The sequence below is a fragment of the Myotis yumanensis genome, unplaced genomic scaffold (assembly GCF_028538775.1).
Source record: "Myotis yumanensis isolate MYYU_CA2020_CCGP unplaced genomic scaffold, mMyoYum1.0.hap1 SCAF_3, whole genome shotgun sequence".
Taxonomy (NCBI): domain Eukaryota; kingdom Metazoa; phylum Chordata; class Mammalia; order Chiroptera; family Vespertilionidae; genus Myotis; species Myotis yumanensis.
The window spans coordinates 28,328,781-28,345,924 of NW_027223754.1; the positions used below are offsets into that span (position 1 = coordinate 28,328,781).

General features: G+C 42.4%; 1 protein-coding gene across 1 annotated transcript in view; it reads right to left on the reverse strand.

Moving 5' to 3' along the window:
* The window catches only part of CDC16 (cell division cycle 16), a 37,313-nt gene extending 27,041 nt beyond the window's left edge, over positions 1 to 10,272 (reverse strand). The window contains exons 1-8 of the mRNA XM_070408536.1: positions 10,075 to 10,272; positions 7,165 to 7,219; positions 6,968 to 7,065; positions 6,020 to 6,058; positions 4,828 to 4,968; positions 2,608 to 2,767; positions 1,065 to 1,156; positions 198 to 331 (exon numbers count right to left, since the gene is read on the reverse strand). Coding sequence (XP_070264637.1) covers positions 198 to 331; positions 1,065 to 1,156; positions 2,608 to 2,767; positions 4,828 to 4,968; positions 6,020 to 6,058; positions 6,968 to 7,065; positions 7,165 to 7,219; positions 10,075 to 10,122 — 767 coding nt within the window. The 5' untranslated portion in view covers positions 10,123 to 10,272. The remainder of the gene's footprint in view (positions 1 to 197; positions 332 to 1,064; positions 1,157 to 2,607; positions 2,768 to 4,827; positions 4,969 to 6,019; positions 6,059 to 6,967; positions 7,066 to 7,164; positions 7,220 to 10,074) is intronic.
* Positions 10,273 to 17,144: the final 6,872 nt, after the last annotated feature.

Below are 17,144 nucleotides of genomic sequence, written 5' to 3' on the forward strand. Positions count from 1 at the left end.
TTCAAACTTGCAGACTATCGAAGACTGAAATGAGGGACATGTATACCCCCCAGTTAATGGAATAACCCTCTTTCGTATTCTGCAAAGTAGTAAAGGCAACTTAATTACCATCAATTAGTTCAAGATTACTCAGAAAGCATGCCCCATGCATATCTTAGATGAAATGTTCCTACAGAAAAATAAGCGGATATACTTACACAGAAGTAAGCTTGTAGCACATTTTAAAATCACAGTTATAATAATGTCTTTCAGCTAAAGATACTACCACATCCAGATTCTCTTGCAAACCATCTACAGACTCGGGGATGATAGTTTCACTCGGTTTATTATACTGAAACAGAGGAAGGTAAATATAAACTCAATGAGCTATACCAAGTCAAAAGGCAGATTCAATCTGACCCAAGTGTTTAAAGGATTTACATAAGGACACGTGTGAGTCTCTGGAAACATTTTTAACTTCAAGACTTATGAGTACTCCTCCCAATGAATTTAATTTTATTCTCAATTTTATCACAGAATTCCATGATAGGAAGTATTTTACAAAGTAGAAGTTCAGGACGCATAAGAAAAAAATCCTCATTTTCATGCAACATCATTCCATTTATCAGATAGTTCAATCTTTTAATGTAAGGAGTCCCTGAGAGGAAGACATATTTTTGGAAGCTTTTTAAGAAATCATATATTTTGCCCTAGCTGGTTTGGCTTAGTGGATAGAGCTCTGGCCTGCAGAGTGAAAGGTCCCAGGTTCGATTCCCAGGCAGGGCACATGCCCAGGGTTTTGGGCTTGATCCCCAGTAGGGGGCGTGCAGGAGGCAGCCAATTAATGATTCTCATCATTGATGTTTCTATCTCTCTCTTCCTCTCTGAAATCAATAAAAATATATTTAAAAAAAAAAACACGAAAAAGAAATCATATATTTTAAATAATCTAAATCTATTCTTGCAAATGTGCTAGATTAATAAAAATTTCTAAAAATTTAACTAGTAAAAGAATAGAGGCCAAATTGAATGAAAGAAATAAGATACTTGCATAAAGCAAATACTAACTTTGTGTTTTCACTTACCTTTTTTAATTTGTTCTCAAATAGAAAACGTAGCAATTCCTGTTCTTCAGTACAGAGCTTATTAAGAGGTAGTGATTCAAGAAGTTCTTTTTCTTAAAAACATTGAGAAAAAATAATGTCATCACAATATTTATTTGGGGGGGGCAGAGTCAGCAATGAAAAATATTTTTCTATAGTTCTTTGTCTAAATAGGTCAAACTCAAAAAAGGAAATAACAAGATCAACGTGTACTAGAGAAAGCTAAGACAGTGGTTCAGGCCCAGGTGATGAGGACTACCTGGAGCAGGGGTCCTCAAACTTTTTAAACAGGGGGCCAGTTCACTGTCCCTCAGACCGTTGGAGGGCCGGACTATAGTTTAAAAAAAAACTATGAACAAATTCCTATGCACACTGCACATATCTTATTTTGAAGTAAAAAAACAAAACGGGAACAAATACAATATTTGTATTTGCATGTGGCCCGCGGGCCGTAGTTTGAGGACCCCTGACCTGGAGGGCTATGCTACCACCAGGCCATTTCCCAGCCTCAGCACACTGTACTTTGCGTGGATAATTCTCTGTTGTGTTGGCTGTCCTATGCACACAGGATATTTAGCAGGATCTCTGGCCTCTGCCCACTAGCAATCAGCAGCAACCTCCACCCTTCCTCCCTCCCCATGCCCAAGGTATGTCAATCAAAAATGTCTCTAGATACTGCTCAATGTCCCCTAGGAGGCAAAAATCACCCTGTTTGAGAACTACCACACTAGGCTAAAATATGTTTGAATCTCATTAATATAACATCCCCATTTTCTCTCTGTTTCCCTTGCTTATCCACCTCACATCACTGCTGATGCTCTGGGTCATTAATTTTCAACCTTTTTCATCTCATGGCACATACAATCTAATTACTAAAATTCTGCGGCACACCAAAAAATATATTTTTTTGCCGATCTGATAAAAAAAATAGGTTAAGTTTTGATTCATTACACCAAACGGCTATTGTGTTTGCCGGCTGTTGTCATTTTCTTATTTGACAATCTAAGGGAGAAGAGGACTAAATAGGTATTACTTTAGAATTTTTCTTGCGGCACACTGGTTGAAAATCGCTGCTCTAGGTCAATGGTTCTTGGCCCTTATTATACCTTAGGATCATCTGGAAGCCTTAAACCATGACAGAGCTTCCCCACCAGAGATTCTGATTCAACTGGTCTGGAGTTGGGACCTGTACACTGAGGTTTTTAAAGCTCCTCGGGGATTTAAAATGCAGTCAGGTTGAGAGCCACGTAATCAGATACTGAAATCTTATTTATATTACTTCAAATCACTCCTCAAAAATATGGTCTCGTCACATCACAATCCCTAAAGATTCTGCCTGCAACAGGAACTGCCCAGTATTGTATTCTGTAATGCATTTCATATTTGAAGACACTAAGGAAGTTAATAGGTCTATTTAAATCTAAATCTGTACATAGCCTGCTGTTGACTCACAGATTTCAGAGGAAAAACACACACAAAAAGAATATCAATTGTGCTAAACATACAAACACCTGAGTTTCCAAACCTTCTTGGGCTGTCAACATGTGGTGTGATGTCAAAAGATCAAATGCTTCAAAACAATAGACATCGAGCTTCAAAGCTTCTTTATAGCTATAGGTAGCTAGGGTTCGGTTATCTAGAGCGTCATAGATTTTTCCTCGTAAAAGACAAATAGAACTCTTTATCTGTTGGAAAAATATGATGAGTCACATACTAAGCCAATACTTTTAAACTTAATTTATCAAAAATGTTATATAATCTGAAGGCCCAGGACTTTTTTTTTTTAATCCAAAAGGATTTTTCCACCTCACTGTCAGGCATAGTATAAATAGAAACATAAAGGCAAATGAAACTTCTCTAATCCATCTTCCCGAGGCTCTCCTCATTTCAGCACTTCTTTATAGTGAACGTGTCACTGCTACTTTTTTCATTACCTGTTTTTCTCAAATAGAGTAAGGATTTTGAGATGGCAAACAGCATTGATATACTGAATCAAACTTTAACAGTTTAATAGGTAGATCTCAATGAAAGGATCTTAGTAACTATTAGAAAACTGGCAGCAATGTAGCATAGTGGCTAGGAGCATGGCTTTCTGGAACTGAACAGACCTGAGTTCAAATTCCAGTTCTGACACTTAGTGACCTTGGGCAAGTGATGTAACCTCTCTTGGCCTCAGTTTCCTTTTCTCATCTAAAGGGCTCTGTGAGGAGTAGAGGTGATAGTCTCTGTAAAGTTAGCACATGGTAAGGTGCTTACACAGTAGTTACCTCACTATCATCATCAACAAGAGAATGTAAAAATCTGATTGATGTTCCAGACTCTGAATCTCAAGAAACACATAACTGAGCTAAAGGTTAAAACTGGTACAGGGCTGAAGAACATTCATCATAAAATCAAAATTTAAAAAACACTGAAGGACCTTATGAGAGAATCTTAGACCTATGCAGTATCCAATAAGTTATTTTTTAAAAAGTATTTTAATAATACATTACAAATAAATCATGTATTTCTTAGCAGATAAGTTAATGGATAAGAAGTCCAAAGATAATAATAATACCAAGCTCCCTCACAAATGCATTTCTTAGCAGAAAAAATGAATGTGCACTTCTTACTACATAAAATAGACAAACAGTACAAAAGAGAGAGAAACACCTAAAAATGTATAGTATTCCTACATTTTTGAGGTGACTTACAAGTTCCTCATTAACAGTTATAAAAAATAACTGGAAAAATGGGGGAGGTGATGGGTAACGGCTACACAGTCCAGGGTTTCTTTCTACAATTGATTGTGGTGAGGGTTGTACAGCTCTGTGAATATACTAAAAGCCAAGCAACTGTACATTCTAAATGAATGAATTACATGGCATGTGGATTATTTATCGAGAAAGCTGTTAAAAAAAAAAAGGAATAACAATCCAGATTAGTAATCTGAATATGGATGTCAATATGGATGTCATCTATTATTATATAACCTCTGCCAGAAAGGAATTTGCAATTTCATGCAAATAGAAAGTATATAAACTGAAATACACAAGTATCCTATATAATAAAAGTGTAATATGCTAAGTCCACTCAACCGCTAGCTATGACGTGCACTGACTACCAGAGGCAGATAGTCAACCAGTTGACCAATCGCTATGACATACACTGATCACCAGGGGGCAGACACTCTGACCGGTAGGTTAGCTTGCTGCTGGGGTCCAGCCGATTGGGACTGAGCAAGACGGGCAGGACATGCCTTGGAGCCCCCCGTGGTTCCTTCCTAGCTGGCCAACCTCCCACGTCCCTCCCCGGACCTAATCGTGCACCGGTGGGGTCCCTCGGCCTAGCCTGTGACTTCTCGAAATTCGGGACCCCTTGGGGGATGTTGGAGAGCCAGTTTTGGCCCAATCCCACAGGCCAGGCCAAGGGAACACAGTGGTGCATGAATTTGTGCACCGGGCCTCTAGTCATAAATAAAACACCAAAGTTTCTTGGGAGTAGGTACAAACACTGTTGAAACTCAGTAAGAGTAAAGACTATGCCACCTGTGGGGAGTAGTTTAAGGCATCAAACGGAAGGAAGATCTCAAGTCAGCTTAGTGCAGATTCAAACATCTGAGAACATGATTATTACTGCTTCCAACTGATGGCTCAAAAAGGTCTCGAAATCGTTTTGAATTTTGGTGGGCAAATTAGTAGGCAACCAATATGCTTGCTAATTCTTACTGATGTTACTGAAGCATGCTTAGTATAGTATTACTTACTGAAGACTGTGACATTTCCCAGTCATTGGGGGTGTCTTTCAAGCCACTTTCATCCTTTAAATACTTCTCAAATAATCGTTTGTTGATAGGCTCCTCCATATCAAGAATATCGAGAGCCTGCTGATGCTCTTTTGCAGCATACTATGTAGAAAACAGAAATACCCTTCGTCAGCCATGACTTCAAACACTAAACATAGAAACAAATACTGTAGATTTCATGGATTTGTTTTCAAGAGACTATGGGAGAGAAACATTGGTCAACTGCCTCTTCTATGTGCCCCGACCGAGATTGAATCTGCAAATTAGGTATGTGACCTGACCGGGAAGTGAACCCACAACCTTTTGGTGTATGGGATGACACTCCAACGAACTGAACCACCTGACCAGGACAATACTATCCTATATAATAAAAGACTAATATGCAAATCGACCGAACAGCAGAACGACCGGTCGCTATGATGCACACTGACCACCAGGGGGCAGATGCTCAATGCAGGAGCTGCCTCCTGGTGGTCAGTGTGCTTCCACAGGGGGAGCACCGCTCAGCCACAAGCTGGGCTCACAGCTGGCGAGCGCAGTGGCGGTGACGAGAGCCTCTCCTACCTCTGCAGCAGCGCTAAGGATGTCTGACTGCCAGCTTAGGCCCGCTCCCTGTGGCAGTTGAGAGGGCGCAGGCAGGGCTGAGGGACCACCCCCTCACCCTGAGTGCACAAATTTTGTGTGCTGGACCTCTGGTAGATTTTAAAAGGTTAATGAATATTACACCCATTCATTACTTAAATTGAAAAGTGTCTAGCCCAACCAGTGTGCTCAGTGGTTGAGAACTGACCCATGAACCAGGAGGTCACGGTTCAATTCCTGGTCAGTGCACATGCCTGGGTTTCGGGCAAGAGGCAGCCAATCGATGATGCTCTCTCATCATTGATGCTTCTATCTCTCTCTCCCTCTCCCTTCCCCTATGAAATCAATAAAAACATACTTTAAAAAACTTTAATATCTAAAGTGGAATTTTCTTCATGCATGCAGAGAATCAATATTTTATAGCAAGCAATATTAAAGAAAAGAACATTTCCTCACAAAATACTAATCTGCCAAACTCTATCATTAGAATTCTTACACATATGTGAGGGATGCATAACATTCACATAATTGAACTTTTACCAAATAAAAAGGAAACTGAGAGGATACTTACATGACATCTAGCTGCAAGGTAGCGGCAAGATTCATACAACTAGAAAAGAAATTAATCTATTAAAATAGTGGTCAAGATACTGTGCATCTTCATTCTAAAAGAAAACTATGAGGATGAAATAAAGCTATTTTCATAATTTCTCCTTTTACTCTTGTAGAGAAAAAAAATCCACCCTTTTTTAACCCCTACGCATCATAAACCTACTGTTTACTAGGCACTGAAGAGTCAAAAAGGAGCGAGGGCCTGCCCTCTGGGAGGTTACAGCAGGGAAGACATAAATACAGCAGTTCTTTCACAAACGGAAAGAGGGCATAAAAAGTACTTGCCACTTGAGGAAGAAAACATCTGCAGAGGAGAAGGTAAGTGAGGAGTTACTCAGCATTCTAGGCACTGAGTCTGAATAATCACCACTAGTACAAGGTAGTACAAGTATTCAGCGCGTGTTACACATACTGATGGTGGTAGGAGGTTAGAAGAAGACTGGTGAGAAATCATAAAGGAGTCTATTCATGTGTCTGATTTTATCCTGTAGGAAATGGGAAATCACTGAACGATATTGTCAGTGGCACCATCAGATCTGTGTTTCAGGAAGACCACCCCTGTGAGAGTTTAAAAATGAACTGGAGTCGGAAGGTGGGGAGTGGGAAAGATGTTACTGGAGAAAAGAGACAAGAGACAAAAACAACAAAACAGACAAATTAAAGGCCTGATACATATGAGTGGTAACAAGGTAGAAAGGACTATCCATAATTTCAGAGCTATTTTAGAAAACAGAATTTTTAAAACGTGGTGACTAGAGGTGGGAAGGAAAAACAAAGTGACTGAGATTAGGAATAGCAAAATTAAATCCTTCTAAATAATTTTCACATAAAACAAACACCTACGATACTAATTTAAGGACATTTTTAAAAAGCTTTGAGAAGCTTTAACGTTCATACAATCACTTACTTTATCTAGTTTTCGTGACCGAAGTGCATGAGCTGCTCTATGATATTGTGCTGTCAGGTAAAGACACTGAGCCAACCAATAAATGTCCTGGGGTTCCTCTGGAGAGAAAAATTACATAATTGGGTCAGAGGTACAAGGTAAAATAGAAAGATTTTTAAAGATAGAGAAATTTAAAAAAATTAGGATTTGTCACTTACCATGAGAGAGTGAAGCTACTTTATCTGCCCAAAATAGAGCACTTTGATACTGTTGCTGTATAAGAAAAAAGTGATAATTTCCCTGTTATTTCAAATTTTAAACAAATATCTAATATTATTAGAATGCGATATTTTTTTTACATGCAGTAGGGGTCTATCAATTATATCTTTATCTTATATCTCAGATAGGTAAGTTTTAGTTCAATGATATAATAAAAAAATATTCTAAGATCATTTTATATATATATATATATATATATATATATAGTTCAACAAGGCAGTGTTTTAAAATAAACATATACACTGCAAAAATGTATCAGCAGGTACTAGCATAAAAACAGAGATATAGATCAATGGACTAGAATAGAGAGCCCAGAAATAAGTCCTCGCTTATATGGTCAATTAATCTATGACAAAGGAGGCAAGGATATACAATGGGGTAAACATGGTCTCTTCAATAAGTGGTACTAGGAAAAATGAAGACACACGGAAAAAAAAAAAAAAAGACATCAGACCACATGCAAAAATAAACTCAAAATAGACTAAAGACTTAAATTTAAGACCTAAAACCATAAAACTTCTAGAAGAAAACATAGGCAGTAAACTCTGACATCACTCTTAGCAATATCTTTTTAGATATATCTTGGGCAAGGGCAACAAAAGGAAAAATAAACAAAATTTGACTACATCAAAATAAAGTTTTTGCAGTGAAGGAAACCATCAACAAAATGAGACGACCTACTGAATGGGAAAAAGTATTCAGAAGTGATACATCTGCCCTAACTGGTTTGGCTCAGTGGATAGAGCATCAGCCTGCATACTGAAGGGTCCCAGGTTTGGTTTCCGTCAAGGGCATGTACCTTGGTTGCAGGCACATCCCCAGTGGGGAGTGTGCAGGAGGCAGCTGATCGATGTTTCTCTCTCATCGATGTTTCTAACTCTCTATCCCTCTCCCTTCCTCTCTGTAAAAAATCAATAAAATATATTTTTAAAAAAAGAAGTGTTACATCTGATAAAGTGTTAACATCCAAAATAACCTAAGGAACTCATACAACTTAACACCCAAAACACAAACAATCCAATTAAAAAATGGGCAAAAAACTTGAATAAACATTTCTCTAAAGAGGACATACAGATGCCCAATAGATATGAAAAAATGCTTAATGTCACTAGTCACCAGGCAGATGCAAATTAAAATAAAAATGAGATATCACCTCACACCTACCAGAATGGATATCATCAATAAATCAACAAATAAGTGCTGGTAGAATGTGGATAAGAAGGGAACCCTTGTTCACTGTTGGTGGGATTACAAATTGGTGCAGCCACTATGAAAAACAGTATGGAGTTTCCATTAAAAATGAAAAACAGAACTACCTTGTGACCCAGCAATTCTGCTTCTGGCCAAGCCCTGGGTATTTATCCAAAGAAAACCAAACACTAATTCAAAAAGTTACGTGCACCCCTATGATCATTTCAGGATACTCACAACAGCCAAGATATGGAAGTAACCTAGTGGACATCAGTAGATGAGCACACAAAGAAGATATGGTGTGTGTGCGGGAGAGAGGGGCGTCCCAAAAAAATGTATGCACACTCTTTGAATAATTATAAAGGCAGTGTTTATTAAAATACATTTCATTTTCAGGACTGAGCTATCAGCTGCTCAAGTGTGTATACATTTCTTGGGACACCCTATGTATATACTATTACTTAGCAGTAAAAATGATTGAAATCTTGCCATTTGCAACAACATGTATGGACCTAGAAGGTAAGTGAAATAAGTCAGACAGAAAGGCAAATATCGTATGATTTTACTCATAAATGGAATCTAAAAAACAAAAACAAAACAGCAACAGAACCTTAGATATACAGAACAAGCTGATAGTTGTCAAAGGAGGGGAGTGAGGGGATGGAAAAAGAATAGTTTTAAAAACAGAACAAAATTATGAGCAGGTATCTTAAAACAGTAGGAAATTTAAGTGATTATTTTGCAGTAGCTAGTCACTAGCAGTGGTTCTCAATTTCTCTACAACCCTTGCCTCAGTCCTCCGGGATTCAAATCAGGAACTCAGTTGCCCAAGTGGGAGGAGGAATGCTGACAGATAGATGGTTACAAATCTGCTCATGTTCAGGGCGGGACCCGGCCTGTCTCATTCCGCACAGCACCCCGGCGCCAAAGAGGAGTGCTCGGAAGGCATGTGTTCAGCTAACTGGCTCGCGGTAACCGGAACGGCGCCCTGCAAAGTACTGCGGACACCTGGCAGTAGCGTCTCACAACCCATCCTGGACGTCTCGCTGAACACGCTTTTCCCTCCCTCCCGTGGCTTCCAATCTGTTGAGAGAGCATGCATTTTACTAAAACTTAAGTGACATCCTAGAATCTAGGACCTAGATTAAAATGATGCTGCTGATTCTGGAGACGCTTCTGTCGTAAGCTCTGCTGGCTGTTCACTGCAGGGCGGTGCAGGGAACACAGATGTAGTTTCCGGCGCTGATTTGAGGCCACGGGCTTGTCGGTATCTTTATTCGCTTAAATTCGGCCCCATGAGAATGACAACTTCTCCGACATTTTCTATTAGCTAGCTAAATTCAAAGGCCACCCTGCAGCTTTCCTCCTAAAATAATGCTTCAATTTCCACTCGGCAGCAAGTCTGCATTGAGCACCTACTGTGCCCAGGAGTCAGGCGGCGGCCGGCGGGGCCTCGGGTGCCGGTAAGGCTCCCTCTGTGTATAGGGGGCTTTCTTCCATTTTCCGGGTCCCTCGTCCTCGCGGCTGCAGAGACGGCCCAGGCCCGGCCGAGCCCTGCACCACCGAACCCCAGACCGCAGTTCCCCCGGAGGAAAAGGGCCGCGGCGGGCTCCCCTCACGAGTCCCGCGGCCCGCGCTCCCCGGGTCGGCCCGCCCACCTGGTCCAGGTACTGCCGGACGCGCTTCCGCAGCCGCTCCAGGTTCATGGCCGCGCTGCCGCTGCCGGGGGTCCGGACGAGCGCCCTCCACCGCGCGCCTTCCTTCCCGCTGCCCGCGGAGCAGACCCGGAGCCCAGCCCCGCGCCGCGATCGCCCTAGCCCCGGCTGAACTGACAGGACCGGCGCTGCAGCCGCCGAGGTCCTTCCGCTCCGGGCCAGGCCGCTCCCCGGAAGTCCTCCGCCAAGGCGTCCCCTCCGGCGCCAGAAACTGGCATCGCGCTGTTTGGTTCCGAGGCGCTCTTTGAGCCGTGGGTAGTCGGGGTCTGTGGGTGACCTGGACGCCTTTGCTCTGCGACTGGGGTGCCCGAGCCCGTGCAGCCCATTTACATGTCCCCGCATCGTTCACGCAGTGACTGGTTCTCGGCGGGGCGCGGGCACCCAGGGTCCAGGCCTGGCTTTGAGTTCAGCCCCGGTTCCCTGGTGTTGGGTAAGTTCCATGGTTCCGATGTGCCGCGTTTTTTCTCGCGTGGAAAATTAACGGTACCCACCTCAGAGACTGATCCTGAGGATTAATAAGCGCTCACTTGATGTATATAAACTTTTACTATTGCCGTCGCATCCAAGTGTCTCTTTCAGATTGTCTTTTGGCAAACAAACCCAAAAGGTAAAGAACACTGTGATAAAAAACAAGTAAAAACTAAAAAAACTTGATCTAGTCAAGCTTTGGATCCATACAATGGAATATTATGCAGCAATAAACATGAATTACGTGTTGACACGTGCAGCATGCTTAGTGAAAGAAGCCAGTCACAATGGCCACACGCTGTATGATTCCACGGACAAAGATCCTCCCATCCACCAAGCCTTACGCAAGCTCCCTTATCAGGAAAAAGGCTGAACTCTTTAGCAACAGGCCTGACTTTTGGACTAGCATGTTCTTTTATGTGTCATCCAATTTTACTAAGAATTCTGTCAGTTTAGCCAGAATCCCCCTCCCATACGTCAACAAACACCTACTTAAAAACTGGCCAGTTGGATCCATCTGAGCGCTGATGGGCTGCTAGTGTCTCCCGCAGAGGCAGGCGGTGGAAGCTCAGTGCACAAGCCCTTCCACCTGTTCGAACACCAGCACCACAAAAAGGCTTTGTCTGATGACACAAGGAATGGAGGCCCTTAAGGAAAGACCCAAAATCTTCTGTTAGTAGCTATCCTCTGAATTAACTCTATTCAGATAAATAATGTTTGAGAAATAAATGTGTGTTCATTTACATGGGAGCTGTCTGTTGGTTTATAAGTGTGTAGCTTATGATACCTTATGGAAAGTGAGCCCTGCAAGGATCACTTGCCTGTGCAGTGTCATAGAGCCAGTCAGTACCAAACACAGCGGAAGCTCGGACGTTTGACCAACAATGACTTCTGTTGTCTGACTCATTAGTGGCTCTAACTGTGGGGTTTTAAGGCAAATGCAAGTTCTGCGGGAAGTATTTGGGGGTAAATGATCATCTCCGAATCTTCAGAGTATTGCTGACTGCTTGCTTCTGTGACCCTATGTTCACTAGCGCACTGGAAAATTGATTACTTCTTTGTTTTGCCTGGCCTCTCACAGTTGAATGAATGTGGTATATTAGTTTGAGCATATTTCCATTATGGAATACTATTGCCTTATTCAATTGGTCAAAGTTAGGGCATGTGTTTGGGGGCATTCCCTTGACAGTGATAGTCGCAGCTAACTCATTTGCATGGGACTTTACAGGAATACCAGTGTCGGTGTAAGAAACATCCAAACCTGTAGAGAATTTTTCTGAGTTTATTTGAGCTGAGTTGATGACAATTGCTGGGAAGCAAAATTGATGACAGTTGCTGGGAAGTAGCTTATAGTAATCTCAGCAAATGGAGAAAATGCTCCAGAGAATGGCAGTTTTTTTGTTTGTTTTTTTTTTGTATTTTATATATCACAATCAAAGGAGGAAATGTAAGGAGGATTACATGAAATTCATTGGTAGATTAAGGGGGCAGGAGAAAGCAAAGTAGGATGGGGGAGTCTCTCGGACTGGATAAATAGCTAAATAGAAAAGGCATCCTTCTTTTACGTCGGTGGGTCCAGGATAGTTGGCAACGAACATGTACAGCACATGGATGTGGTGTGGAGAACAAGATAACAATAGGGAGGAGGGGGCTCCTAGGGTCTCATGGTTTGGTGCCAGTGGTTGTGCCTTGAGGAGTCTGGAAAAGAAGATGACTCTGACATTTCAAAGACACCTTATCTTAGATACAAAAAGACAATAGAGAGGCTCACTTGAAGACTGACTTTTGTCGAGGAAGCTACAGACCTAGAACATGACTATCCACCATGACCCATATTTAGTTAGGATTGTTTTTTAAATTAAATATATTGGGGTGACATTGGTTAATAAGATGATATAGGTTTCAAGTGTACATTTCTATGATACATGACCTGTATATTGCATTGTGTTCCCACCACATACTAATCATCTTTTGTCACCATATACTAGTATTTGGTTCCTTTTACCCTTTACTATCCCCCCACCCCGCTTCCCTCTGGTAACCACCATACTGTTGTCTGTGTTTATGAGTTTCAGTTTTATATCCCACATATATTAGTTAGGAAATTTTCTGTTCAGGCCATCCTCTGTGGTTACTTTCAGTTCTGAGTTTTTAAGGCCTGCTCTGCAGGCCTCCCCTGAGCTTGTCAGATTTAGCAAATGGCTCCTTCTTCCTCACTGGGAATTACTGAGTCTATTGCCAGGGATTCATCTTGCTGGGGAACTGAGTTTGAGGCTTGGGAAAATGAGCACATCAGCATGGCTTTTGCTCTGTGCAGGGGATAGCTTGACCAAGAGAAAATGCCTTCGTGTTGGGGTGGGGAGTGATTTTATTCTGCCTGTGCAGGTAAAGTCTTGCCAGGTAAAGGGATGCCTGGAGAGGCTTTACCGTGTCTCCGCGTCTCCAACCATCACCTCCTGGAACTGCAGCATCAGCATGACTGCAGAGCTGCCTGCAGCAAGCTACGTCACCTGGGCAGAGCATCGAGTTCTAACCAGCAATCAGCACATCCTGCCACACTTTCTGCAGGACAGAACAATGACGGGTGCCCCACTGCAGCTTTGCAGTCTGTGGATGTGGGCAGCTGGTCACGCGAAGGTGGCAGGCCTGACTAGGCCTTTTACGTCAGGTTAAACATCCAATTCACAAATGTCTTCTCTAGCTGGTTACCTCGTTATCTGTCTAAATGTATCAAATTAAGTGAATAAATCTCCAATGTGGTGTTAAGCAGACACGAACCTCACTATTAGCTAAGGAGTGGTCATCAGTCTTAGATTGAATTTCAAATTCAGGAAAGCATCTTTTAATATAAAGTATTCTCCTTGCTTCATTCACGTGTTTATTTTAGTCTCATGTGTCCACTGCTGAGCCAGGAGCTGGGATGACAAAGAGGGAAAGGACAGAGCTGTAAAAACAATGAGGAGAGGCAGTGAAAGAAGCACGTTTCTGGGTGTGGAGCCTCATGAAGGAATCGCAGTGGGCTCCGGGAACAGGGCCCATGTCTGGAGGGGGTGTGGAGTAGGGGAAGGAGAGGGTGGAAGGATAAATTCCAATGAGAAAGATGCCCGCCTTGCACCAAGAAGAAGAGAACATTATTGTCACCAGATACGGAGGCAATGCAAGATGAATCTCTACAAACACACCTACTAAGTTAACCCTTACTTCCATAATTTTCCCCATATATTTCCTATCCAATGTCACACCCCTGGCTCAAGCCCCTTTGTCTTGTGACATTCCCACAATTTATCATTATTCAAAAATGTATATAAACTTTTGGTCTAATGGTTTCTTCAGGTTTTCATTTTCCTTTTGAAGACTCCCATGTGCATGTGAGAATAGTAAACCAATTTGTATGCTTTTCTCCAGTTAATCTGTTTTATGTCAGCTCAGCTCTTAGGCCAGCCACAGAATCTAGCAGGGTAAAAGGAAGTTTCCCCCTTCTTACTCCTACTGCTCTTTACACATGATTTTGTTAAGATTCTTGGGGAATCAAGTATTTTTTCCCCAAACTGAATTTCATAATTTGGAGAATCTTCTTATAAAACAACAGTCCATAAACTGTGCTGAGGAATTGCTGGTTTCAATGAAAGTAGCACTTGGTGACTGGATGCATTCTTCTTGATCAGGTCTCAGTTTTCTGGGTTACTTGGTACATATTGGTTGAGAACAATCAATTATGCTGCTACAATTTACAATTTGATGAAGATATTGAGAAAAATGTGAGAAGAAAGGTGTTAATTAGAGGAGTTGAAGTGTGGGCTCCTTAAAATTCCTCATCAAACTTGTAGAAAGAGAGAAAACTTTAAATTGTCCTCCAGTGATTTGGAAATGCTTTGTGGTTTGCCTCTTCCACCAATCGGAACATCTTCAAGTTGGATATGCAGTTCCAGAAAACACCACTAGTGGGTGCCCCTTCTCCATGAATCCATTGGCTTTTCCCTAACCTCTGTGGGGGACCACAGCTGGCCTGAGACATTTAATTTTTGTGCAAGTCCCTGGCCAGACAGGTGCTTGGTCAGGCTAGGGACGATGGACGTTTGTCATGAGGTCCAGGTTAGAGCTTGAGAATCAACAAGGACTACTAGGGTTCTTTTGAATTTGAGTTGAAATTATTAAAGATTTTGCTGCCCTGGCCTGTTTGGCTCAGTGGGTAGAGCGTTGGCCTGCGGACTGAAGGGTCCCGGGTTCGATTCTGTTCAAGGGCATGTACCTTGGTTGCGGGCACATCCCCAGTGGGGGGGGGGGGGCAGGAGGCGCTGATCGATGTTTCTCTCTCACCGATGTTTCTAACTCTCTATCCCTCTCCCCTCCTCTCTGTAAAAAAATCAATAAAAATATATATTTTAAAAAAAGATTTTGCTGACCTTGGTGCAGTCATCAATTTAAATGGAGACTGCAGCCAAGAAATTGAGAGAAGGCTGAGACTCAGAAGGGCAGCAAAGAAAGAATTGGAAAGATTGACAGGAGTAAAGAAGTGTCATTAGAGACCAAGGCTAAGATCATGCACACCCTCATATTCCTATGCATGGACGTGAAAGTTGGACAGTGAAGAAGGCTGGTAGGGAAAAATGGATTCATTTTAAATTCAGTATTGGAGGAAAGCTCTACAGATACCCTGGACCACCAGAAAGATGAACAAGTGGGTCCTAGAGCAAATTAAGCCTGAAACATCTCTGGAGGCAAAAATGACAAAACTGAAGCTGGCCTATTCTGAGTACATTATGAGAAAGTAGGGTTCTTTGGGAAAGACAAGAATGCTGGGAAAAAGAGAAGGCAGCAGGACAAGAGGAAGACCCAATATGAGATGGATTGACTCCATCACAGAAGCCGTCGGCATGAGTCTCCAGGAGCTGGGCCGGGCTGTTGAGGACAGGACACAGCAGACATAACATAGTCACAGGGTCATCAGGAGTTGAAGCTGACTCAACAGCACAAAACGCATCGGGTTTTGAAGGTTGGTCCTATTTGTGGTTCTCCCTAATTTACTAAGGGTTACATAAAAATTAATGTGGTCCTTAAAAATGTATTATTGTCTGCAGTGTTTTAGGATATTATAGTGAATGTTGAGGGGAGAAGACAATTAAATGCTACACAACAGACCTAGTTGATAAATACTAGGAGCTTCTGCAGTTTCGTGGGGTAAACCAGGCCTCAGCGAATGGTCACACCCAATGTGACCCAGGACAGGCTCATCCACGGACCTGAAAAACACAGTGTAATTTGCTCTTTTCAAGTTATCTTCAAACTCAGCCGCTCTCGTTTCCTGGTGGATTAAGCCCGTGTCGCAAGATCCAGTTTCACTTCTGTTTCTATACTCACCCCTGGTTCCTTAATACAACCCAGTCTGTGGAACCCACTTTAGCTCAGAGGAGTTTGCTTCTCTGCTGGGCAAGTCTAACCGTCAGGCCAGACCACCATTTCTGGAAGTAAAATGTTACAGACCTTCAGCACTGGAAGGGCCACCCACACCTGCATTTCCAGAATATTCTCTCGCATTCAGGACTCTACTAGTATCTACTTGGCAACCAGAGAGGTCTTCATGTACTCCAAGGCCAAAAGAAACAAGACTGCCTTGGATGGTGATCTCCTTCTTCTCTGTTTGGGAGACAGGGGACATAGGAGCCCCAGAGCAGCCTTATATGGTCCTTTCAGGCACCTTTGGCTGATTTAGCAACAAGCAAGAGGGTAATGTAAAACTTGACAAAATTGGCCCCAAATAGACTTTGGAGTTTCTGGCAGGCCCATATCTTGCTGTCCTTCAGAAAAGGGAGAGTGGCCACTGCATTGTGGCACTCGCACTGGGGGCCGGGTTGCAGAGGAGGGCCCCTCAAGTTCAGGGTCAGGCCCTGAGGGGAGCACCTTCTCGATGAGGCCTCTCCTTGCCTCACCCGGTGCCCTCCTGGGCCACAGCACCCAGCATGGTGTGGCTCTTCCAGGCATGGCTCCCTTCCCTTCCTCCTCTTCCCCCTTCCTCCTGCCATCCCCCCTCACTGCTTCTGCTTATTATTTTTATGGTGGTTTAAAAGTATTTCGAAGTTCTGCACATTTAAACTAATTTGATGCACAGTGTAATATAGGACTAACCCATTTCTTCACATGAAAACACACCCGATATATACTTTACTTTTCCAAGTTATCTTCAAAATCAGAGCTCCTGGATAACCCATTTTCACTCTAAGGGGTGTGTATGGAATAAGATCCATTTGGCAAATGGCCAACTAAAGACTCTTTGAGCAAGGTTCAGAGAGGAAAGAGCTGCAGTCACCTCATAACCGGAAGACTTGTAAAAAGTCTGGTTTCCAGTAGAGAGAGCTACTTCTTGACCACGTGTAGTAATTGGACCGTCTTTATAAACTGTCAGCTTTCTGGGCAGTGCCAGGTGGAAAAAGAGGATTCTGTTCTCATGACTACATAGCAATGCTTCCAGTTCTGTGATAGATTTTTAAAATTTCATAGCATTGGGGTTTTTTGGAACAAGGTCGCAGAAGCCAAGGTACTAAAACACA